The sequence below is a fragment of the Sander vitreus genome, chromosome 5 (assembly GCF_031162955.1).
Source record: "Sander vitreus isolate 19-12246 chromosome 5, sanVit1, whole genome shotgun sequence".
NCBI lineage: Eukaryota > Metazoa > Chordata > Actinopteri > Perciformes > Percidae > Sander > Sander vitreus.
Window position 1 is genome coordinate 10116349 of NC_135859.1, and position 27094 is coordinate 10143442.

The 27094-nt window shown below is 39.6% G+C and overlaps 1 protein-coding gene across 3 annotated transcripts in view; it reads left to right on the forward strand.

Annotated features, from left to right (window-relative positions):
• LOC144518011 (netrin receptor UNC5D-like) overlaps positions 1–27094 on the forward strand; it is a 343327-nt gene that overhangs the window by 260921 nt on the left and 55312 nt on the right. For all 3 annotated transcript variants that reach the window (XM_078250348.1, XM_078250346.1, XM_078250347.1), the window contains one exon: positions 3546–3630. In XM_078250348.1, coding sequence (XP_078106474.1) covers positions 3546–3630 — 85 coding nt within the window. The remainder of the gene's footprint in view (positions 1–3545; positions 3631–27094) is intronic.

Genomic DNA, 27094 nt, shown 5'->3' on the forward strand with positions numbered 1-27094 from the left:
ATGATTGATATGTTATTTAATGGCCTTATTTTTATATGAGTAATATTCATATTGGTTTAAATAAACGATTTCATTGTATTTCACATTTTTTCTGGCCAGAGTTATATGTGAAAGGAGCTAAATGTCTATCCCAAATATACGAGCTTGAGTTCAGGGATTGAAGCCACGCTCAGGCTATCAACTGCAGTTTTACAGTACTTAAGGTTGCAGTGCTCTGAGTTGTCATGGCCGCTGTGGGGAAGTGAGAAAATACGTTGTTTTTACTTGTGTGAATTGACCCTTTAAATAGTGCAATACTTTTAACACAACACAATAAATCCAGTTGTTTGACTTACTCTTGGCTGACATTTTTCACATCTCTCAGTTTTCTCCATCACTGCTGAGCAGCCTCCACTACATGTAACACAGAATGATTATTTAATGAAAACAAACTGCTTAAAATGCACACTTCAGAGATGACTGGGGTATTACAAAATATTCCCTTTCCATAAAGCTGCCAAAACCATCTTTATCTGTCAGCTCCCACTCTGCTCCTCTGAACCTTTTATTTGTAAAGCTGGGCTTTTATATGCTCTCATCTCTTCAGTGTGAATGCCTCTCCATTCACACAGAAGCAGATAAATAGTGTCAGGCAACAGTGACAGGGCAGTGTTGCTCTGCAGAAATCTCCACTTGCTTCCTAAAAAATATTGCATAATCAAAAGTGTAGGGAGCTGGTTGGGAGATCAGAATAAATAAAAAGGTTGCTTTATTATTTTAAGATAGTATCTTAGTCAGAAAAACTGTGTTTACAACTGAATTCGATTCAGATATTGATTCATGTGCCCATTTATTCTATTCAGGCCGATCAAGTGAACCTTGACTGGGATGAATTGAGTTGTTTGTTTCAGATTCTGTCTTGTCTAATGTTGGGAATTGGTAAGGGTACAAATTCAATTATTGGCATTTTATCAAAGATGTTTTATCAATATTAATAAAGTTATGAATATGTGTATTCATAACTTTACCAAATTGACAAACAATCAAAACGGGGCACCACCCTGGAATCAGGGACCAATAACTGAACTGTGAAAACTACAGATACAGATCTTAATTAATTTGATTAATTTATCTGGTATCTTTGAAAGGAACAAAGGAAGGGTGAAATTTGAGCACTGACCTGTTCAACCAGCTGTTACTACAACATTTACACAAATAATCACAAACAACTGCTCTTTAAAGTATAATAAATTGTATTTAATTTCCAAATTATCAATTGTCAATCAATAGTTCTTCAATCAATAAACGTATTTACTTTTTACACTACAACAAAGGCAAAAACAACAAGCAGACATATGGTGAGCACGTGTGTGTGTGTGTGTGTATGTATGTGTGTGTGAGAGAGAGAGGAGGAGGGGGAGGTGACGAGGCCGCGTGGGTAGCTAAGCCATGCGGTCAAGATGGCGGATGAGACACCGCGAGAATCAAGATGGCGGATGAGACTCCACGAGATGTGAGGCTCTTTGTAGTTTTAGCACAAAGTTGGCTACGCAAAGGCTATCTAACCCCAAGATGGCGGGTAGTGGAGCTGGTTGTAGCACCATGTGGCTATGGGCTAACCGTTAGCTAGTTTGTGTGTGTGTTTGGTTAGTGTAAAAGAGGAGAGAAAAGCACATTTAGAGAAAGAAACACTTGGAGTCTTGATATTCAAGGTTTTGACCATAACCAACCTCTCGTTCACTCAGGACTCTAGCCTAACGTAATGTTATGGCCAGAATCTGAGAAGCTTGCTAACGAGGGGATGTTTATCTCTCTCTGCTCTACACAGGGCTACGAGGTGACGGTCTCGTCACGTTGCGGTACCGGTGGTTCGACTGACTAACGGGAGGCGATATTACCTCGCTTGTACAGTAGCTTCTCCGCGGCGGGAGATAGCAATGTAGCATTTACAGTTTCAAACAAGCTACATTTTTTAACACAACATCAACAATGCACCGTGATCAGTGGTGCCTTCACAGAAATAGATTGGACTCGGTGGTCCCATAATCAGATTAATTGTCAGTAGTGCACCAGTAGCACCTATCAATCAAATCACATTCAATGTTGTAACAAAGTTGCAGCATTAGCATTACTGACATTAACGAACACACTATATTTCTCTGCACAGAAACCTCAAGCCTTCTTACTATGTGTCCTCGTTTGTTTAGTCCATAGATCCCACGGTAAAACAGAACAAAATCCGGCTTGCTCGTCAGCAATGCACGGAGAAGCTTGTCCCTTTCAAAGGCAGCAGGAAAGAAGCTATGTCGACTCGATGAGAAAACGGTGTTTTGTCTTCTGCAGGAATAAAACACCAGGTGCGTGCTTCTTCAGGATCCAAAGTGACGGAGAGGAGAGAGTGACGGGAAGTTTTACAGTTTTGGCCAGCTGGTCACGGAACCCTGTTGCGTTCAGGTTCCGCCAGCCAATGGGAACTCCAGGCTCTTTGACCCTCGGCCATTTTGAAACCTCTTTCCCTCATGGTTTGAATTCCTAGGCTTCTAAGATTACATGAAGGTCGCAAATCCTTTGTCTGTGGCCACATGTGTTCCTTTGTCTCTCAGAGGTCAGTTTAATCCCCTTTTTTATGGTCCCAACACTAAATTGATTCAGGTCCTTGGTAGTCCTTATAACTGGTCAGTTTTAGACATTTTTGATGAAATGTTCCTTAACTCCAGAGTGTAAAGTCACCTTACTTCCTGCTTTGCTCCTGTCATAACTGATGTCCTGTACAAATGTTTCTGTCCTTATGTACTGTAAGTTGTGTTTAATGTTTTATGTTTCTGCAGAACAGGAACCTGCTGGAAACCAGTTTTTAAACTGAGTCAGGCCCGTTTATATTGTAACTTAACGTTACTTTCCTGTATAATAAATGAAAGAAAGAGAAAGAAAGATAACTACTACGACCACTAGTCATAAATATGTAAATATGAGTCATAATTGCTGCTTGATTAAAACACTTTTGGGGGAGCATAGTCTCAACCATAGATATAGCAGGTCAGAAAACATATAACTTATTATTTGTATTGGCAACAGGTTTTGGAAGACAATCTATGCATTTTTTTAATCTTCTTTTATTTTGAAGGACATTCAGAACAATTAACATACCAGAAGCAAACATCATTGTTAACAGCCAATTGTAATTCAGAATCCCATACAGTCAATGCTAATGCTATGCCCAATCCTGTGTAACTATTTTAGTTAAAAAATGATCTAACTCCTGGTGCTACAGCAAACTAACAGCTATATCCTCCTTCACTCTGTAAAATATTTAAGATGATCAGTGTTTCCATGTGCTAAGATACGTTTAATTTTTTTTATCATGTTTCTAGTAAAAATTTATATTGGAACACCTAAGTTTAGTTCACTTTATGCTTTTATATGCCACAGTTCATTCAAGTGAAATTAAGCTATCATAAATATCCCCATAACCCCTGCATGTAGGACAAGCTGTAAGCCCTTATTTTCACCTACACTGTCAGGCTGTTGGAGTTGTTGCTGTTGACACATTTGTGTGTGTTTTCCAGGGGTCAGCCTGCTGGTGCCTCATGGAGCCGTGGCTGAAAATATGTCCTGGGAGATGTACATGGTGATCAATCAGGGAGAGGCAAGGTGAGGCCAGAGTTTACCTAAATATCATTTCAACCATCTATCTGTCTGTCAGTCTCCCCCTATCTTATCATCCATCTCACTTGACACTCTATCCTTTGTCCTTACTGTGCTGTTTCTCTCTAATTATTTACCATCCTCTGGTACTTTAATTACACACATTTCACCTTTTACTATAAAGTAAACACATTTCACAATTGAGTTAAACTATAACAACTACATTTAACCAACATTTACTACTTTAATGGCGCTGTTCTCTATCATGCTTGACATTAGTGCATTCACCATTTTGTGTAATGAGCTAGAGTTTACGATACCATTTTTGTAGCTTAGACCAGGGGTCTTCAACGTTTTTTAAGCCAAGGACCCCTTAACTGAAAGAGAGACGGAGCAGGGACCCCCTACTACATATTGTATAAAATGAAGTTGCATATTAAACTGGGCCTACAATAAAATGTTGGGCAGTCTAAAGCCTTTACATACCTTTTTAGTGCATATAATACTAAGCTATTAAAATAATAATTGTCAGCCTGATTTTGTAAGTTACACAAACATGTGGCATAGTGAATCCTTAGGATTACCTGTATCTCTGGATGGCTACCTTAGTGACTACCTTACCTGTAGGCCAGTAAGCCTATCATCACTGGGGATTTATATTTGCTAATAATACTGTATGTTGGATTCATGTTAAGACATTTAATTTTTTTTTTACTTTCAAAGATTAACAATAATTTGGAGGCCCCAGTGACTCTGGAGACCCCATAGGGGTCCCGGACCCCCCTGTTGAAGAGTCCTGGCTTAGACCATAAAAACACAAATATGTAAACAGCAAATATCTTCATTTGGCTACAGATAACCAGAAATTCACTTCCTGCATTGAAACTGTTTCATTAATTAAAGGAATATGCCACAGTTTATTGAAATAGGGTTATTCACCGTCTCCTCTATATTTATATAGGTGGGCAAACGCATTTTTGTCTCAGTGCATGCATTGTCTTAGTCCGGCAGCGTCGCCGCTAGCTTAGCTTAGCGTAGTGAATGGAATCCTATGTTGCCGGTTAGCATGTCGTGAGTAAAAGTGACCCAACAACAACAAAAACAAAACCTAATTACTTATTGTGGCCTGCGTATTCACAACAAGTACAAATATCAATATAGATTACAACTAGACGATTTCCTAGGCAGATATTGACTTGGGACTATATTGGGTGGAAGTAGGCTACAGCCGAAGCACTACTACTCGGGTGCAGATATATCACACAGCAACTCTGCGTGAGTACAGGTCTAATAAGGGTCGATCTATCCCGTAAAATAACCATGCATCATGTTTACAATAATCACTTACTCTGTGGACAGCTGTTTATTGGGTCCATTCGGCGTTTTTTCCAGTTGACTTTATCACACCGAAAAAAAAGTTGAGGACTGCAGATGGATCAACGGCGAGAAATCCTCGGTAGCTGTGACACAACTGAAGCCACGCTCATTTCAGTCGGCATAGGTTGGTATATTCCCCCCCACACTCACACCACCAGATCGTGTTGGCTCTCATCCTCACGTCCTCAGGCTGTTGAGCGATCGCAACCTCCTCCTCCTGTCGTTCTATTTCCAAAGCACGCAGCTCCTCTTCTGAAAACTCTGGTTCGTAGAGGTATGCTTCTGGATCTGGACTGTCTGAGAAGTCATCCTCTTCGTCTCTCACAAAATCCGCCATGTTCATCACCATTCACTGTCTACTGTAGGAAAAATAGCAAGCTAATATTCACGCCGGTATGTTGACGGAAGGTGGGGGTTTTCAGGTTCTGCGTGATATCTCTGTGCCCAAGTAGCAGTGCTTCGGCTGTAGCCTGCTTCACCCCAATATAGTCCCAAGTCAATATTTGCCTAGGAAATCGTCTAGTCTTAATCTACATTGCTATTTGTAATCGTTGTGAATACGCAGGCCACAAGAAGTAATTAGGTTTTGTTTTTGTTGTTGTTGGGTCACTTTTACTCACGACATGCTAACTGGCAACATAGGATTCCATTCACTACGCTAAGCTAAGCTAGCGGCGGTGCTGCCGGACTAAGACAATGCATGCACTGAGACAAAATTGCCTTTGCCCACCTACATAGAGGAGACGGTGAATAACCCTATTTCAACAAACGGTGGCGTATTCCTTTAAGTGCATAATGCTTTAAGCGCGTTAACTGCTGCTGTTTTAAACACATAGTTAAAAATGTGAAAAGGAACTAGTTAAGTTTAGGCAACAAAAATACTTAGGGTTAGGAAATCATCAGGGATTGGCCAAAAATTGCGCCCACTCTTCCTCTCTATGCCGCAAGTGTCTGTCATCCGGCTGACTTTATTGCATGAAGGTGGCTGTTCATGTGATAAATAAAACGCAGCTTTATATCTTTTTTTGGAGAGCTGAGCGATTTAGGTAGAGCAGAGTGAAATCTGGGTTGAGTGCGGAGCAATATTGAACGTAGCAGCCAGGAGTGGCTTTAGGCGGGGGAGCGGAGGGAACAAACAGCCCTGTGAGTGAGGAGCGGAAATTTTAATGCATTAATAAAAGAAAACCTGGACTGCTTACTTTGCTAACTTAATTGCGTCTTCAAAAAGAAATCCTAAGATTTTATATGACACCATTAATAATATTGTTTTACCGCCACTCTCTATATTACCATTTTTTTCCACAGATTATTACAACAAGTTCCTTACCTTCTTAGTCGATAAGGTAATGTCTGTTAGGTCCAGATTTCATCCTAGGACTTGCCTGCCCAATTCCAGCCCCTCTCAATCACTAACTGTTCTGGACATTTTTTAACCAATCAGTTTACAATTTCTTTTTAGATTTGATCAGGAAAATTAAGCTATCATCTAGCACTTTGATGTAATACCATCTTGTCTATTTTTTTAAAGGGATATTTCACTGTTGGAAAGATGAATATATCTTTAAATTGGGTCACTTATGTAGTAGAAAGTTTTTAGGATTTTTTAGAAATTGGTGCCTTCTAGGCCGAAAAAAGCCAGAAAATGTGTTTTTGGCTCATGTGGATGAAAGATACCAAATCCCAGAATGCACTTGCTTCACTGCTTTAGAGTCCACTCCCAAGCCATGCCTACCGTTTGCAGACAGACAGACAGTGAGGCAGCATTCAACTCAACTCAAGTTTGTTTTATTGTCATTTCAACCATAAACGAAACATTTCACTGTGGCTCCAGTGGTGTTACACATTTAAAATATATAAAAACGACATTATATAAAAACGATATATATGAAACAGGCTACATTTAGTGCACACACATTATAGGCTCCGTAAAGTTCAGCTAACGCATACTAGCATTAGCGCTTAGTGGGCTGTAAACACTGAGTATAAACACAGCCGTAAATTTGCGTGGAATGTAGAATGGTCAGTCTTTAACAGTCAAAAACTCCACCAGCAGTTAGCTGGATACAACGATTGTAAATTCCTCCTTGTCGACAAAACGTGTCCTTCCTATTCTAAGCATGCTACCATTCAGCCCATAATAAAGAAAACCAACTTAGATACTGCTTTGCCTATATCTAAACTCCCAATTTTGTCAAAAATCCTAGAGAAGGTTTTGGCCAATCAAAAAAACCAACAACTGCTGAGTTGGAGATGCACAATATTTATAAAAAGTTTCAATCAAGTTTTCAGAAATAGCAGTCTTTTGAAAATGCTCTTCTGAAGGTTTTTAACAATATTTGAATGACCGTAGGATGCAGGAGATTGTTCTGTGTTGGTACTTCTTGACCTCAGCTCTGCATGCCATGATTGGGTGGCCATATCAGGCATAGCTTTATACTGGTTTTCATTGTATCTCACTGACAGAAGTTTCACCATCTCTATTGGAGGCTTGGTTGATTCCTCTAAACTGTCCTGTGGTGTCCCGCAGGGCTCGGTTCTGGGGTCCCTGTTATTCTCTATATATTTGCTGCCTTTGGGTCAGATCATAAACAGATTTGATATTGCAAACCAGTTATACAGTATGTGGATGATATCCGGCTTCATTTCTCATTTAAACCCAGCAAGGCTTTTATTATATGTAGTCTTCTTGACTGTTTGAACGTTATTAGGGGCTGGTTAGCAGAACATTTCTTACAACTCAATGCCCATAAGACGGAGGTTCTGGTTGTTGTTCCAAAAAAGGTTGTCCCTATGTCCTTGCAATGGATTGGGCCTCTTTCCTCTGCTGTCCTCTCCAACCTGCGTAATTTAGGGGTAATATGTGATCAAGCCTCTTCGTTCAACACCCATGTTAAGCAGCGGACCAGATCTTGTTGTTTACACTTAAAGGTACAATATGTAACTTTTCTGCATTAAAATGTCTAAAAACAACAATACCTATGTTATATATTTTTTTGAGTTGTGTAGACACTATCCCAAATGTTTTCACCAAATGGCAAACCCAGAGAAAGCTGTTATTTTATTTTCAGACACGTCACGTTTCATTTAGTTGGCCGTCAGTGGCATCATATAACCTTTCACCATCTAGTTACTCGTAACTTCCGTCAAAACACGGGCACCCAGATGCTACGTTCGAGAATAATTGTAAATCATACAATGTCACAGAAAAAAATACTTGTAACACTGCTTTTTCTGCAAAAGGCATCATTTTGTGATTAATTACATGCCACTTTGCAACACAATAATACAGCAGAAACCTTATTCATTGATACATATCAATATTAATCCAGCTTAATGTTACTACAATGTATGTGCTGGTTGACAAGTAGCTAACATTAATGTTAGCTTAGGGTGACCAGACGTTCCCGGTTTCCGGTCCCCGGTTTCGGTGACCTGTCCTTTCCATAATGTTGTCAGACACTTAGAATGTTAATCTGAGCCTTTCAGTGGCAAAACGAGCACTTTTATGAACGTAAATACAAGCTGGACAATTGACGTCCTATTAACTTACATTGTAGCTTGTTTCACCGTTGCCGACTGCAGCGATCTCGTTTAATACTGGACCAATGTCAAAGGAAAATATTTCCTCAATAGTTTTAATTGTATCCAATACTCAATGAGCTGTTGCAGAAACAAGCCCAGCGTGAAGCAATAAAGCAAAAGCTGTCAGATAAATGTAGTGCAGTAAACATTACAAATTTCCCTCTGAGGTGTAGTGGAGTACTTATGAAGTAGCAGCAGGGGCGATTCTAGGATCAGACCTTTAGGGGGGCTCAGCCCCTGATGAGAGTGTGAAAGGGATATAGTGCATGCTAAAGTGTTAATCTGCACCATGAAATTACCATCTTCTTCACAACCGCACTCCTGCTTTTCCTCTGACAGACAGAGACTCAGCCAAAGGGCCCAAATTATAATGTATTCTCATGTAAACTATCTATGTCAGCACAGGAATTTTTGTAAATTGCTTAGCTACCATAATGGTTATTATATTGCCAGATTCCAGACAATCCCACTTACTTATGTATATGTATATATATATATATATATATATATATATATAAAACCCACTTACAAATATGAATATATATTTCTACTGGTATGCTTCCTAGTGACAATAATGCAAAAATATGAAGAAAAAACTATTCCACCTGTGTGTGCATGGTTATAATTCTGAAGTGCAAAATAGTTCACGCTACAGCACAAATATTTCCATCCATAGATAAGAATAATCTAGTCTAACCTCTAGTCTAAATTTCTTTTCAAAGTGCACCAGATTGATGCATTTAAACGTTAAAATAGACAACTTTTTCTTACAGGGGAGCATGCCCATGGATCCCCCTAGGGGGGCTTGTGCCCCAGTGCAGGTCTAGGTCTAGTGACGCCCCTGGAGCAGTGTCCCCATTTTAAGTTTTACAAAGATAACAACATTACCTTTTTTGGAGGTATTTATGCTTCTGAGCTGAAAATGTCCCTGGATTTTGTTTCAGAAATCTGGTCACCTTATGCTAGCTAATGCTTAGTGGATAACATTATAGGGTTACAACATCATTCATGACGCTCATAAAGTTATTAGTAGTATGATTGTTTTGACAATAAATAAAGGCAGCACTGCGCTAACCCACGAATAAGTTCACTAGTAACGTTAACGTTAGCTGTATAGATAGACGATTAATCTAATGCTAATTTAGCCAACTAGCACACCCCGCTCTGCCTGCCTCACTCCCCCGGCACAAAGAGACTTCATTCGGGATGATAGCTGACAACACAGCCGGGACATGTAGCAATAGCTAGTTACCGTTAGCCCCAGCCGGTGCTGTGTGCTTACGACGCAACGGCAATTTAATGAAGCGTCGGGAAACAGAGAATAGCAGACCCAGGCATCCTAGTCACAACATCGGCCATCCATAATGTTAGCTACTGGTGTTTGTACCGTAAATCTCCTCCCTGCCGAATTTCACCCCCCTTCGCATGTAGCTGTCTTTACAGTTAGCTTGCTAAATTAACCCGACAAAAGGTGGGTTAAGCAACAAAACGAATAGTTAAGATTATAGAAAAGTAAAGGGGGAGATCTGGCAGCTGGGAGATGTTCTCATGCTGCTGACAACAGCAATCGAACAGAGGAGAGTCCCCCTGCAATCCCCACCCACACCCTTCTCTCGTTGAGTAGCTAGCTAGCTAGCGTTACAACAAACACGGTCCGCCCGATAAAATCCAAAAGGTGACATTGGCATGTGAAATATACTGTGATAGTGTGGTTTTAGCTGCTGGCTAATCATTAGCCAGTAGCTAAAACCTGCTAACGTTAGCCACTAATGTTAGCTTGCTGGCTCACTAGCTAACTGGTCAGCTAGCTGCCAATACAGATTGAATCAAGAAAAACAGAACAAAACAAAAACGTCCGTGAACAGATGCATTCTAATCAACGATAGTGTAGCAATAAAAACTCCCATAATTCCACGCAACTTCCCAACGTCATCAACGTCTGTGTTTACCATCCATTGTTTTGGTTGAGAGACCCCTAGCAGCAGAAAGTTACATATTGTACGTTTAAGAAACATTAGTAAACTGAGATCTGTAGTTTCAATTATCAATATTGAGTTGCTTATACAGTACATGCCTTTATCTCATCTTGCATTGACTAGTACTGTAACACACTTTTCTCCTGACTTGGTATGACTGCTCTTCTTCACCTTCAGTCAATCCAGAATGCTGCATGAAGCTACTCACTAGGTCAAATAGACGGTCTCATGTTACCCCTGTTCTTAAGTCTACTGCACGGTCAGGCTCATGCTTATGTGACTGAACAAATTCACCCATACTCGTCAGCTCCCTCTCTTAGGTCTAACATGTTAATTTTACTGTCTGTCCCACGCACTAGGCTTAAGACCTGTGGTCATCAAGCTTTTGAGTCTATAGCTCCGCAACTTTGAAACACTCAAAGTACGGTCTACAGCCTTTGTGGATCATTTTCAAAGGCAGATAAATACTTAGTTTTCAGGCAGGCATTTGGAAAACCTGGTAGCACCTGGTCTGCACCTCTGCACGTTATGTATTCTCATTTGTATGGTGTTCTTAGTTTTGTACTTTTTAAACATACTCACATGGTCATTTTATCTTGTATGATTGTTGTCTTGTATTTTGTGTTATGCCCTGTAAAGCACTTTGTGGCTTATGTCTGTAAAAAGCGCTTTAGAAATCAATTTGACTTACTAACTTACACACTAACTAAAGGTATTTATTTTTAAGGGTTCTGTTATTCTACAGTATTGAATAAACAAAAACAAAATCAATAGCCTATCAGAATCCCAAAATTGAAACCTGAATACCTACCCAAACAAACAATGTTCTCTGCACGTGGAATATGTACTAACAATACAGTTAAGATTACAGTAATAGCTGCCAATCAGTTGCCATACCAGTGATGTAACCCTTTAGAAGCATTTATATTGAAATTTTAAGATAAAGGAATATACCGTGATGTATACCGTTACTGTCTGTGCTTCAAATTATACTGTGATAAAAATGTTAGGCCATACTGCCCAGCCCTAACTCCAGCCTTATCCTTTAACCATTTATAATAAATCATTAATAAAAACGATAAAAGATCAATTGGTGACGCAAGTAATTATTAGTTGCCTACGCTTTTGGCTTTTGGGGTGCCAAATGTAAAAGTTCGGTTACAATTTTTTAGCTGATACATTTTCAACATTTAGCTCACTTTCCTCACATTTAGCGCATTTTCCTCACATTTGAGACAGAAATTATATATATATATATATATATATATATATATATATATATATATATATATATATATAAATCTAAATGTTATATCTAAATCTAAATGTTAAATCTAAATCTAAATGTTAAATGTTACATCTAAATGTTATATCTAAATCTAAATGTTAAATTTATATCTAAATGTTAAATGTTAAATCTAAATCTAAATGTAAAATCTAAATCTAAATGTTAAATATATATCTAAATGTAAAATGTTAAATCTAAATGTTATATCTAAATCTAAATGTTAAATCTAAATCTAAATGTTAAATCTAAATCTAAATGTTAAATGTTACATCTAAATGTTATATCTAAATGTTAAATTTATATCTAAATGTTAAATGTTAAATCTAAATCTAAATGTAAAATCTAAATCTAAATGTTAAATATATATCTAAATGTAAAATGTTAAATCTAAATGTTATATCTAAATCTAAATCTTAAATATATATCTAAATATTATATCTAAATCTAAATCTTGAATACATATCTAAATATTATATCTAAATCTAAATCTTAAATATATATCTAAATGTTAAACGTTAAATCTAAATGTGTCGCCAAGTGTAAAGCTAAATATTTAGAAAATATTCAAATCTCCAAGGAAACCACGCCCACTGCAGTGGCTTCAAATCGCGCTGCACCGCAATTTTCAGTCAACACCTGTTAGTACAGTAAATACTGACTACAGTGGAGCTGTTTGACTAATGTTACTGGATTAAAAAACATTTCGGTCAGTATTCTGTATTATTGACTCATATCACAGAAATGTCTTAATATTTGTGTGTACTATAATGCCGTTGTTTTGTTTGACTCATATCTCCTTGTGTGTTTAACGTTAGTTTGACTCATCCTTCACAAGCAATCTAGCTCACACACTGCAGCCGACACGTCATTTGAACAGGCCTCGCAGCACTGTAACTAGCTAAGTTAGCTAGGTCTCGCAATGCGAGACTGAACAGCAGTAGGCCTATCACACTATAGCCACATGTAAGTAGTTTTCAATACTTTGGTTACATTACCGTATTTTATTAACCTGAATTATGTTGCTATATTAGCTTGCGAAGGAGCTATCCGTTGCTAACGCTAATTTATCTCAAAAAGCAGAAACGTTAGCCAACTACTGCCAAGATATGATTTCACTAGAGACCAGAGAGGTGTTGTAAGACTCGTCAAGTGTTATGTGTTTACACTGCCTTACAATGAAACCATATCTTGGCAGTAACATTAGTTTGCTACTGCTTTTTGACATAAATTAGCTAGCTAACGTTAGCGTTAGCAACAGATAGCTACTTTGCAAGCCAATAAAATATAGCCTTGGCAAACAGAATTAAAGTTAATAAAACACGATAACTAGCTATGTAACCAGTATTACAAACTTCTTACAAGTGGCTGGATTGTGACATATTAGTTGTGTTCGGATGAATATCTTGGATGCAGAGCTGGACTTTATCCATGCTGGGCTAATGTTAGATTGCTTGGGAAGGATGACGTTAGTCACACACGGAGATATGTAATTCAACCAACGGTATTGTGATTAACACAACTATTAAGGCATGTCTGTAATATACCGGTCGGTCAATAATATAAAATACTGTAGATCAGTGCTTTCCAACCCTTCTGGTCTGAGGTTCCCCCACAGCCCTGTCATGTAAACTCGCATACCGTGCCCTATCAATTCCCAATGTGTTCACACTATTTATCATATTAAAGTGAATATTCTTACATTTTCATGCAATTGAACTGTAAACATTTAGGTTGGTTTGGTCAGGAATTCTACTAACTAGACCTTTTAATTAATTAATGTTTCAAAAGTCATCCATTACTTTTAGCTAATCATTTCAACTGTTAGCTAAGTTAGTAGACCACTTTTAGCTATTTTTTTCTACCATTGATTACTTCGCTATATGTTTTAACATATGTGTTGAGCTGTTTTACCTGATATATTGTTTTAAATCAATCATAATTCAATTATTATTTTGATTAGTTAAGCTGCTCCACAATCTTTCCAAGTACCCACTGGCTACAGCAGAGATACCCCTTGCTGGAGCATCACTGGGTGCAGCGCGATTTGAAGCCACTGCAGTGGGCGTGGTTTCCTTGGGGATTTGAATATTTTCTAAATATTTAGCTTTACACTTGGCGACACATTTAGATATAACATTTAGATTTAACATTTAACATTTAGATATATATTTAAGATTTAGATTTAGATATAATATTTAGATATATATTTAAGATTTAAATTTAGATATAATATTTAGATTTAACATTTAGATTTAGATATAACATTTAGATTTAACATTTAGATTTAGATATAACATTTAGATTTAACACTGAACATTGATATATATATACATATATAATTTCTGTCTGAAATGCGCTAAATGTTGAAAATTTATCAGCTAAAAAATTGTAACCGAACTTTTACATTCGGCACCCCATAATCAAATACTGGTAAAAAACATTGACTATGGGCAGTTTCAATGCAGTCATCATTAGTAGAATAAAAAAAAAAGAATAAAATAAAATAAATAATAAATGTATTTGTGGGCAGTAGTGCAGGCAGACATACAGAGGGTAGATGTGTGACCCTCCCCATGGCCATCCTCATGTCACTGTGTGTTTTCCAGGCTGTGTGACAGATGGGCCCAGGGAGCACCACATATTTCTCCCACTCCCTATAGGAGTCCTCCGTTCTTTTCCTGCAGCCCCTCACAACCTGCAGTGGTAGTCTGGACTTTGATGTCCCAGCTGCTGTGGGGAGACTCACATTCACGGCGCATTACCATGGGGGCTTTGTAATTGAGTCCTTCATTTAGCCAACTGACTTGTAGGAACCAAAGTCCAGCCTTCAATCCTCCAATCTCTTTTTTGTCCCTACTACTCTGCAGAGAGTCAATATGTAGTTATGTACTCCACTCGGTGTCAACAATGTGGCGCTCTGGGAGAGAGTCACGACCCAGGAAGCTTGTTTAAACGATGATGAATGCAGTGATGAATAGAGCAGGGTGCACTGATGGACATGCACTGCGGAATAGAAGGTGCAGACGTCTCCCGAGGCCTTTCATCTTGGCAGTACAAGCATTATGTATTCTGATCACAGCTAGGTAATGACCCTTGGATGGACTGAGCTTCTCTTGAAGGGGGTTTTGCACGCTCTTCCCTGCAGAGAGCCACCAGGATTTCCCGTTTCCTCTGAAATGTCAGTGTTTATTCACACTGCTCCGCTTGAACAAAGTCAGGCAAAAAAGAGATCCCACAAAATGCACACACATTAGTGGTAAAAATGGGTTTATGGATCGCTTTGACAGACCACTGAAATAATAAGATGTAAACAGTATGGAGTGAGCTGTGCCTGTCATGAGAGTTTTTGTATTTGAGTTCAATTTTGAAAGCAGTCAGTCAAAAAAAAGAAAAGAATTGTGTTTTTACTTACTCCAAAGAATGCAGAGCAGCTCTACTTCATTCTGAATGGGGTAACAATATGCTTTACAGTACATAGAACCCATGGATTACTAGCTTTTGCAGCAAATCCTCTTCAGGCAGTGTTGTTGAAATGCATAGTGCATGTGTAATCCATGACGCCTTTATAAATCTTCACAAGGTCTAGCGCTGCCTTCATGGATGTTATACATTCATACCTGCCAGCATAAAGTGTCTGGTGTCTCCCACTGGTCCACCCAGCGTAGCGCAGCTATTTTTATTTTGGCGCCTGTCTGAGTAGGCCCACACACTGCAGTGATAGTTTCTGCGTCTCCTCTATTTCCTGCGCGATACACAAGCGGATGTGTCAAGCCAGGCAGGTAATCACATTAGAGGACGGATACCCGAACCCGGTTCGGACAGATATTTAGAAATGATGTTCGGGTTCGGGTCGGGCTCGGTCACATCAGCGTGATAAGGCATTGAACATTTTAAATTTAAAAAAGCTTATTATGTAGGTGCGCGCCTGTGTTAACATGCGCTTGTTGCCCCATACATATATAGGCTACAATTTCCACAATTTTCCCCACTCCAATCCTGTCTCTTTCTAGAGAGAGAGAGAGAGCGAGAGAGAGATCCGTGACCGGTGCGTAGAAATACGTGTCTAGTAAGAATGCCCAAGCGCATGATCACGCATGTATCTACGCTACCCTACACTTACGCATGCGGTGTGTTCCAGCTGTGATACATCAAAAAGTAATAATTGCTCATCAAATAAAATACAAAATACTGTTATGAGAAAATGTATTTTTACTCACAAAGATTTTATTGCACTTACAGTAACAAGTGTAACGTTAGTTGTCATCTGCAAATATGACAACTAACTAACTCGGCAAAGAAGTCTCCCTACAGTGGGAGCGGATCGACCAATTTCACCCACCCAACATGCCTGGTTACACTGGTTACTAATTAAACAAAATTGTCACTCATCTGGCGATAGCAATATGCTTTCCTACGACGTGACAAGGTTGTGTTATTTTTTTTACATTTTACTAATTTAGAGGCTGGCTGGTAAGCTAGCTTGCTTGCTTTTCAGCATATCTATTATGTTTTTTATATTAAATATCACAATATAGGATATTAGTTTATTAACGTTAGTGTGTAGGTATGGAAAGATCTTTTAAAAGACATGTTTTCCTTGGATTGGGGTGGTTCCAGCTGGTTGCAGCTGCCGTGGTCTTGCTCAACGCCCTGCTGTGCCCCGCTACACCCTGCAATGCCCTGCTATGCCCCACAACACCCCTCTACGCCCTACTACGCTCCGCAATGCCCTGCTGTGCCCTACTATGCTCCGCTACGCCCTGCTATACCCTGCAATGCCCCGCAACGCCTTGCTACGCCCCGCCCTGAACTGCTACAACTATTATTTCTAGTCATAGTTCCAATATTTTTATTGTTACTATAAATGCCACTGTTCATCATTCCAACCGCTTTAATTATGAATCATATTTCTCTATATCTGTATATCTGTATCAGTATCTGTGTCCAAACTGAGCCTGGGTCTGTCCGAGGTTTCCTCACTCTCGTTTTCAAGCTGAACAGCCAGATGAATTGGCTGTTCGGCTGACACCTGACGATATCGAAAAAAGGCTGACGCATGGTCGCTCACCGTCGGCCCAACTAGGTTGCCTTGGTGTGTCGTGTCCTTTAGGTCCACCCCAAAAAAACGAAACTAATCGAAATGTGAATAGAGATGCAAATATGGGGGGAGGGGGCTGGGTTTGCGCTGTCTCTGTGGAATGTTACCTGCTGTGACTGAGTAATGTAAAAGTTGTATCTAATTTACATAATTTAAATCACATATTATTTGGCAGTGGACACATTGGAAAGTGTAAATTATAAAGGTTTCTGTCATAAGTTTTGTTTTGCTTGAATGATAAAAACTCGTAAAGCTATTTATCTAAATATATGACAAAAAGTGAAGAAAAGGTCAAGTACCCAATTTAATTAGGCTCACATCACAATTGATGACAATTGAGTGATTGGGAGGAACGGCCTCCCTGATCTAAATCCGAGTGGTTGTTTGTTGTTGGACTTCTGTGCTAGTCATGGATTGTCTATAACGAACACCATGTTCGAACATAGGGATACTCATAAGTGTACTTGGTAGCAGAGCACCCTAGGCCAAAGGTCAATGATCGATTTTATAATCGTTTTATCTGATCTGAGGCCGTATGTTTTGGACACTCGGGTGAAGAGAGGGGCAGAGCTGTCAACCGATCACCATCTGGTGGTGAGTTGGGTCAAGGGGTGGGGGAAGACTCTGGACAAAATTGGGAACATTGGGAACATCTGGAGGAGGCCCCTGTCCGACAGACTTTCAACTCACACCTCCGGCTGAGCTTTTCGTGCATCCCTGTGGAGGCTGGGGGCATTGAATCCGAGTGGACGATGTTCAAAGTTTCCATTGCTGAATCTGCGGCAAGGAGCTGTGGTTTTAGAGTTTTAGGTGCCTCAAGGGGCGGTAACCCACAAACACCGTGGTGGACTGGTGGTCAGGGAAGCCGTCCGACTGAAGAAGGAGTCTTTCTGGGATATGTTATCCCGAATCTAACGAACTCCTCCTAGAGATTTCATCCGATCAACTTCAAATTGAGCCTTCGCTAAGCCATGCCCGAAAACCGCCACAGGCCAATCGTGGCTTAGCAACTGTAACTAGGCGCGGGAGGTCTGTCAAGCTTTCGAGCGAGGGAAACACCGTATGCTGAAGCGTTTTGCAAATCCGATACCCGGTATCCTAAAAGTTTGGACGGGGTGGTGGAATTTTTCCCTTCCCAAAACCTAAAACCCAAGGGGAGAAAGGCCGGGCGTGGATCAAGCAGTGTGGGAGGCCCCATTCACAACTAGCTAAATGTCGACAGTATTAACAAAAACACATACGTTTGCTCCAAGGCAAGAACACGCCAATGTTAGCTAGCTAGCTAACTTAGCACAGCATTGCTTGGAAATAATGACGGTTCTATGTTTATAATGCATATATTTGAACGTAAAATAAAGACAATTCTGGCGCAAAACGAACCTAGGGGTTAAATAACAGATGTGTACCCACTCAGTCGCTCTCTGGGACATGTTTTCAAGCTAGCGCGGGCCACTGATTAGCTTACAACTCTAGTATTCGGGGCACAGGGAAAGTAAAAACAAATCGCTATTTATACCACTAAAAAGGCTCAAAATATCACCAAACTTCAACGGTAGCATAATGAGGGTCCCTAAATGTTAACTGAAGCATTGGGAACTTTGTAAGTGTACAGACAGTTTATTAAAAAGATAGATTATAAAGACAGTCGCATTCTCGTATACAGGCGGCCACCGTCTTGGGAGCTACTGTCTTTCTGCCCCGAATACTAGCGTTGTAAGCTAATCAGCAGTCCGCGTTAGCTTGTTCCAAGCTCCAAACACATTTGATTAGCATGAAAACATGTCCCAGAGAGCGATCGAGTGGGTACACATCTGTTATTAACCCATCCTTAAGATGATTAAAGGCAAGACTGAGGCTCACTGGCATATTTAAAAAAATATATATTTCAGCATTTGTTAATCGCTAAAAATATAAGTAGGAGAATGTTATCATTGCAAAGTGTTCAAGCTAATGTCTTGTGTTTATTCCACAAGATTTATGGATAAGCTGTTTGATTTATAATTATTATAATTATTAGATTATTTTCAAATGTCACTTACCCTGCTGTGCATGAACATAGCTGTTCCTCAATTTGTGTGCTTCCCATTTGAATGGTCAGCATATGAGGCGGCTCACATTATTGCATGACCTATAGGCTTTAGCTTTTAATTTTGATGAAATTATTCTCTCATCAGTTGCATATTATGTCGTGGATATATCCCTCGAATGTATACTGCAGTCCCTTTTGTCTTGCTCTCTCAGCTATTTCACCTGTTCGCCAAAAATTACAAATTATCTCCTTGGGAATGTCTGACACCAGTGCATACATACTGTAATGGACGTGCCAGGCACGAAAGCTTGACAGGCGTAGCAACAGTAACTAAGGAGGGCGGGGCTTAGCGAAGGGTCAATTTCGTCTGTGCCATCTTAAGACGTTAAAGATGAAAAGTTATTAAAAGAAAAAACTTTTCGTCATAGGGCCATTTTGTGCATTTCGCCATCGAAACAGGAAGTGGATGTAACTTGAGTGTACATTGTCCAATTGGCTTGAAACTTTTCATGATTCATAAGACTCTAACTCTGAGGACATTTATCGGACAATATTGACTCAAAGTCATAGCGCCCCCTAGTGGCAACAGGAAGTAGGCCCAAAACTATATGTGCTATACTTTAACGAACTACTCTGAGAGATTTCATCCAATCAACTTCAAATTCAGTCTGTGTCATCTAAAGACCTCAACGATGAAAAGTTATTAAAAGCAAAACTTTTGGTCCAACGGTGTGGGCGTGGCGTGGCGGCCATTTTGAGCATTTCTTGATGAACAAAGACGTTGTTGTAACTTGAGTGTACGTTGTCATATCTGCCCGAAATTTCTCACGATTGACAAAGGTCCAGGCCTGAAGAAATCTACAGGCCCCCCCTAATCTTTAACCACGATCATGTACTCAGGCCACGCCCCATTTTATGGCTTTTGAACCGTTTAAGGTAGAGTCTTGTGTGAGGTATCATTGAACTCAGCAGAGTTTATTTTTAATTGGTGATGGTTTGACCCGCCCCCTATGCTGTAGCCACGCCCCCTTTCATAACTGGTGACCCCTTTAAGGTAGAGTCTTATGTGAGGTATCAATAAACTCATCAGAGACTTCCTTTTTTATTGGTAAGGTTTGCCCTGACCCCTATGCTTTGGCCACGCCCCCTTTCACAGATAATGAACTGTATGACGTAGAGTCTTGTGTGAGGTCTCATTGAACTCAGCAGGGAGTTCCCTTTTCATTGGTGATGATTTGCGGTGTCTGAGTGCCGCGCAAATGCACGGAAGGAGCGGCGTCCACCAGTAACCCCAACACGCGCAGGGGAGCGAGGGCCCGTCCAACGCTGTTTGCAGCTTTAATTATTATTACTATTGTTATTAGTCAAGTCCAGTGACTATAGTGGATGGGATGCTGAGACACAGGGTGACTCCAGTCACGGTGGTGATGAGCATGAGAAAAAGGAGGAAGAGGAGGAAGAGGAGGAGGAAGACAGGCAGGAGGAGTATGGAGCAGGAACCAGCAAAGAGACTGTGAAAAGGTGTGCAGTGCAGTGTGCCGGGCTGGATAGACAATTGTTTTATGAATAGAAATAAACACATATAGAAAGAGTTGTATGATTATGTTTTAAATGATATAAAACAGAAATTAAGAGAACATCCACTATTACCTTTTTTGTAATGGCCTGCTGAATTAGAAATCTTACTTTAATACTTTTAAAAGAATATTTTTCAATGGTTAGTTGTTGATAATTGTATAAGTTAGTAATTCTCTTAATAACACAAAGACTGTGTTCGTTTTTATTGTATTACATCTGTATTACATTATGTAGTATTATTATTACTATTAAAATGACTTCCCCAAAATGTTTCATGTGCGCTCTTCACGCGCTCTCATAAAAGGCAGCGCCATCCCAAAGTCCCGGGCCAAATATTTGTCCCAATTCATCCCTGGGTGGAGGCTATATACGACGCAAGGCATTTGCTCAAACCGGAGTTGCCTAGCCGCTGCAATCATGTTGCGTGCATAACAGTGGTCAGTGTGCTGACTTTATGTTCAATGTCCACTGTCTAGCTACTTGCAGAAAGTGCTCGGCACACGCGTCAGCGAAATGCCTCCCCTCTATCTTCATAACAGTCAAAGCATGCGACCGAAGATACCACTGTGGGTCAAAATAATGTGCTGTGACCCCGAGGTAACTATGATTACTGTGATAAGTCCAGTAGTCTCTGGTGAGTGCAATGGTGCTGCATTGCTTCCTGATTTCCCAAAGTACGGCGTGACACAAGGCCCAAATCATAGAACGTGCATGCGTTAATTGTGCGTCAAAAAAATTTGTTAACTCTTAACCTAATAACTTGCTATTTTGACAGCCCTAAATTACTGTAAATACTTAATTTAATTAGTAATATTGTAAATACATTTAATTAAAATACTGCCCATCTCTGTATCCACCTTTGAAATACAATAAAATAATGCAGGCTCCAACCTGACCAGTATGGTTTTGATCACAGAGCTTTTTTCCGTCGCTCTGTGTGAGCATGTGGTTGTTTACTGTAGTCACCCATATTTCTCCCAGTGGTCTGTTGTGCTTGTCATCTCACTAGCTGTCAATCTCTGTCTACATCCTGGCAGGCCAAAGGACATGCAGAGAATTGTATCCTTTCTTTTCCGCTGCAGCGTCCAGCCCCAATCCCTGTCCAACCTACTTCTCCACACGCTGATAGAGTTCCATTAAAGCTTCTTTTTTTTAAAGATGTGTTCTTGGAGCTTTTCAAAGGCTCATCTAAATCTTTTGAAGACACGGTTCTGCTTAGGTCAGACATATTCCCTTTGCCTCCAAGGTTTTATGGGCGCTTTGTATTGAAAAATAAATCCCTCAATCTATTGAAGCAGAAACAGCTTTGTCCTAGTGGGGAAAAATATTTTAATGATGAAACTAGTTTCCATATGTGTGCTTTATGAAAGAGGCCTGGCTGGCCATTTGGGACATAATACTGTATGTTATTTATTGTTGTCTAGACACTCCCGGTTAGGTATTATAAATCACAAAGTGCATTGCATTGCAGAATCTGTTCTATAGACTGCTAAAATGCATAGACTGTAAAATTAGTGGACGTAGCATCCGTGACGTTACCCATTGGTTTGTGGACTGCCGTGTTGAAGCCTTAACTTGGGTTGTTTTTGCAACTGGGTGTGACTATTTTTGATGAAAAGATGGAACTGGGGAGGATGACAAGCCATTATGGTTGCACTGGCACTGTGCTAAGCTAAACGCTTAAGAGGGAATGTTGCTGATTTTCAACCCTTCTGAAGCGAGTCATCCAGTGAAGGTTTTCCCCGGCGGATAAAAGCAGACATCCAGGTACTGCCACCATTCATCTGCATGTACGGCAGTACCGAAAATCCGCAAACTTGTCCTTAAGTTACTAGCTAATGCTAGCTTTGTTAGCAGAATGCTGAATAAGGAATTACTAGGCGACTAAATGTCCCAATTAACTTTGATGAAGTGAGAGATTTAGATTAAAACACGGACAACACCCAAAAACAAGTTCACCGCTATTTTAATGTACACAGTGTCATGGTTTGCATTGCTAGGCCTTTGTCCTAATTGACATCCCAATAAAGTATGTTATATACATAGAAACATGTACACGTAAGTGCAGATATAATGAGAGGGTGACATCACATAAGCCACACAGTAAAACAGGCAAGTAGAAGGAATGTCTTTGTCCTCAACATACTTGTAAATTATTATAATTATATAAGATTACTCTACATCTGGAACAGTCAAACATTTCAGATTAGGTTTGGATCTCAGTTTGAAGTTTGACAGCTATTATTTCTAAAGTGTAATGTCACCTTGGCGGGGACATAGAGTTGTGTGCTCTGGACTGAAACCATGAGCGATGTGTCCATCCAGAGAAATGTGCTGGGAGATCTATGGACCATGAGAGCTGATGGCTTAAAGCTGGAGCTGCCCTGGCTCTCTATCCAGAAAAACAGACCTATACATACATACACAAATGGAGAGATGTCAGAGTGAAGGGGCTGCAGCTGCCCATGAACAGGCGCCCCAAGCAGTTTGGTGCCTTGCTGGCACCTCTCCAGTCCACACTCTGTACTTGGTCCATACAGGAACTTGAACCGCAAACCTCCAGTTCCCAAGTCAAGTCCCTACAGACTGAGCTACTGCTACCCCCTTGTCTATTTTAAAACAAATAGGACCATCATTTACAAAAGTAACATCATGCTGTATTAAAGAAGACTTGAAAGTAGCTGTTGATGCCACAACTCAGTATGAAAATGTTTATTGAGGTAATAAATCAAGGGAGAAGGAGTGTCATTTCCCCACGACTTCTATAGAAACAGACTTCTTTTTGTAACCAGTGGAGTCGCCCCACTGCTGGAAATTAGATAGAATGCAGTTTTAAGGCACCTTTCACGTTGGCTTCACTTTTCAGGCCCGGAAGCTTCGTCCATTATTTTTTACAGGCTATGCTAAAATGATAATCTAATATACATGGTTGTCAGTACAAATGCACCAGTGCGTAGGATGCTTGACCCTCTAGTCAGAGTACAGGCTGCGTACAGTGGCTGACCCAGCTGATCTGTTTTATTGGATGGAGAGCCGGGGCAGCTCCAGCTTTAAGCCATCAGCTCTCATGGTCCATATATCTTACAGCACATATCTGGATGGACACATCGCTCATGGTTTCAGTCCAGAGCACACAACTCTATGTCCCCGCCAAGGTGACATTACACTTTAGAAATAATAGCTGTCAAACTTCAAACTGAGATCCAAACCTAATCTGAAATGTTTGACTGTTCCAGAGGTAGAATAATTCATCTATCCATTTACAGTATGTTGAGGACAAAGGCATTCCTTCTACTTGCCTGTTTTACTGTGTGGCCATGTGATGTTGTCACGTATGTATGTCACCCTCTCATTCAACACTTATCTTTTGTGTGTTTTTATGTGAATAACTTACTTTATTGCAAACATGAGACTGAAAACACAACAATTTACACTCATCATACAAACTGACATAGTGGTCCTGGCCATTATTTAAAAAAACAGGTTTACATTAGCTTATTTCCCCTGTTTTTAATTTTATAAAATTTCAGTAAAACATTTCTCGGTTTACTGCTCTGCGCCCATTAATTTAGCTGTTAATTGATTTGATGCTGTTAGCTATTTGTGAAAACTTCCTCCTCCTTTACTTATTAGTCAACTGCGTGGGTAACGTCATCTACACTTATGTCTCACTTTCGTGGCATCACGCTCATCATCTGTAAATCAACCATGTCGAAACATGCACATGCTGTTGCATGACGCTGTTGTTACCATGTTACTGTGAAAACCTCAATGTTGCAGTCCATGATCCATTCATGAATCATCAATCAATCCTCAGCCGGAGTTCATTTAGTTTGCTATCAGTCTGAAGCCCTGATACACCTGTATCTTGGCAAATGTGGTAAGTATACATGTTTCTATAAACGTCATACTGTAGACAGTCAACTGTTACAAATTTTATTTAGACAACAGAGGCAGTACAATGTGTGAACCACAAACATGTATCTCTAACCAATCCACAGAAGAAACTGAAAACAAACACCACTGTAGATGTTTCTAGTGACTACTTAGATTTAAGTATTTCCCTGTGCTAATACAAATAATCACATCATCAGTAGCGGTTTTTGGCACGGGTGAAGTGGGCAGCCGCCCAGGGTGGCATTTTTTCATGACACATGGGGGGCGGCACGAGCACTTAAAATAAAAAAATCCTCGAAGCGGTTTTCTACTGTATTATCTATCATTTCACCGTGTGGGGAATTGGCAAATTGGCACCCCTGCTTGCTGAGAAGGTACCGTGCACACTGTACAGAGAAGCTGTGAGAAGGGGAAAGGGGAGGGGGGAGCGGGGGACAGTTCACCTCTGGGTCGAACGGGTTGCTGGGCATAGGCGCCCATACCGTTGGTGCTCCACTAATACTGAGCACCTACGAAGCTGATCGCGGTAATGTGTTAAACTTTTCATCTCCAATCCTATCCTGAGTTGAAAGAGCCTACTTTACGGCTTTATTATCGAGTTGATAGGCATGTGTGTTCGTGTCGGCTATCTGAAATGCAAACATTTTTTGACTACTTTTTTTTAAAGGGCGTGCGCCCTTGAATCACCCACGGAGGAAAACATAAATTGGCGTATATGTTGCTTGGTCTCCCAAATGGAACGGTCCGGACAAGGGGGGGAACAGGGGATGATAATGATCTATCAGCGATCTACCCCAACTTTTGGACTGCTCTCAGGATTGCACTTACTCTGCCAGTCACTGTGGCTCAAGCAGAGAGGAGCTTTTCAAAACTAAAGTTGATCAAGTCATACCTGAGGTCAACCATGTCCCAGGAACGGCTCACTGGCCTTTCCGTCAGTATCAATCATTCAATAGGGGAGCAGATTTCAAACGATAACACCATTGATGATTCTGCATCAAGGAAGGCCAGAAAGGTCAAGTTTTAGTTTTAGTTTTAGTTTGTATTTTCTGTTCTTAGTGCAATAGTGTAATAATTAGAGTCTCTTTATTGTTTTCACATTTGTGTGATGAAGGATTTGTGCTATTTAGAATATTTATTCTATATTTCATTTGCATATTATTCTTAATATTTTATATTATTGTTGCTCTCTGCTCTTGTTCAATTTTTTATATATATCTGATTGTATTTTTGGCATTATATATATATATATATATATATTTTTATTATAACAACATAAGTGAAAGAGAAAATTATATTTCTCAACTGCAAAAATCCTTCATTAGCTCGAAGGGGATCTTGCCCGGGGTGTAATTCAATGTAGAACCGCCACTGCACATCATCAAAATTCAAACTTTCAAAATTTGTAACGGCAAGCTTACATCCAGAATTGAAATCCTGTAGGGAGAATGAATGTGCTTATTAGATTTTAATATATTCTGCCCATTAGATTTTGTACAAGGGCAGATTTTGGCCCAATATTGGTGCTAGAGGAACCAAGTGATCAGCCTACATCATTGTCTGAAAACCATGAATATTAACAGCAAATTTCTTAGAAATATGAAAAGATGTTGCAATATCTTGCGAGTGCAAACAGATGGGCCGACTGCTCAACATCGATTGACATTGCAATCCCTAAGGCCCCACCACAAAATCAACCATATCTTCAAAATAAGACCTGTATTAATGACATAACAAGGTTTTATTGCTTTATTTTGAGGGCAATATCACCTATGAAAAATTTGAAAGTTTGTATTAAAGGGATGGGGATATTGATATTATTGATGAACTCATTAACAATTACTACGAAAAGTTGTAATGACAAGGTGGGTATATAGTACATGGAGATGGACTCTGAAACGCAGTTAAACCAATAGACACTGAAATTTACATACTGTCCATGGCAAAAATTACATATTGTTATGATGACTTTTAATAGTAGTAGTAGTAGTAGTAGTAACAAATGGTTGTTAAACATCAGCCAGCAATTGGTCCTAAAAGTGTCCAACATTTTATTTCATGTTTTTTCTAGATATGATTCAAAAATCTAAAGCTGCAAAGGTTAATTGATTAGTTGTCATCTATTAAATTAATCGCCAACTGTTTTGATAATCGATTAACCGGTTTAAAAATGCTCTGATTACAGCTCCTTAAATGTGAATATTGTCTAGTTTCTTCACTCCTCTGTGACAGTAAACTGAATATCGTTAAGTCGTGGACAAAATGAGACATTTGAGGATGTCATCTTGGGCTTTGGAAAACACTGATCGACATTTTTCACCATTTTCTGACATTTTATAGACCAAGCAACTAATCGAATAATCGAGAAAATAAACAGATTAATCGACAAAGAAAATAATCGTTAGTTGTAGCCCTACAATAATCACTGTCTGCAGTACAAAAGCAAGAAAATACAAAATAATACCTCAACTTGGCAAAACATACCAATTGTATGCCAATTGCACGGGTGCTTCAAGCATTTATTCAACTTGTTCTGTAATTCCAGACATTATTTGTTGTTATTTAAGTAGCACTCTCAATGATATGGGACCAAATAGCATAGTCAGTTGTTTCAAGTGATTGCCCATGTTGCTTACCTTCATTTT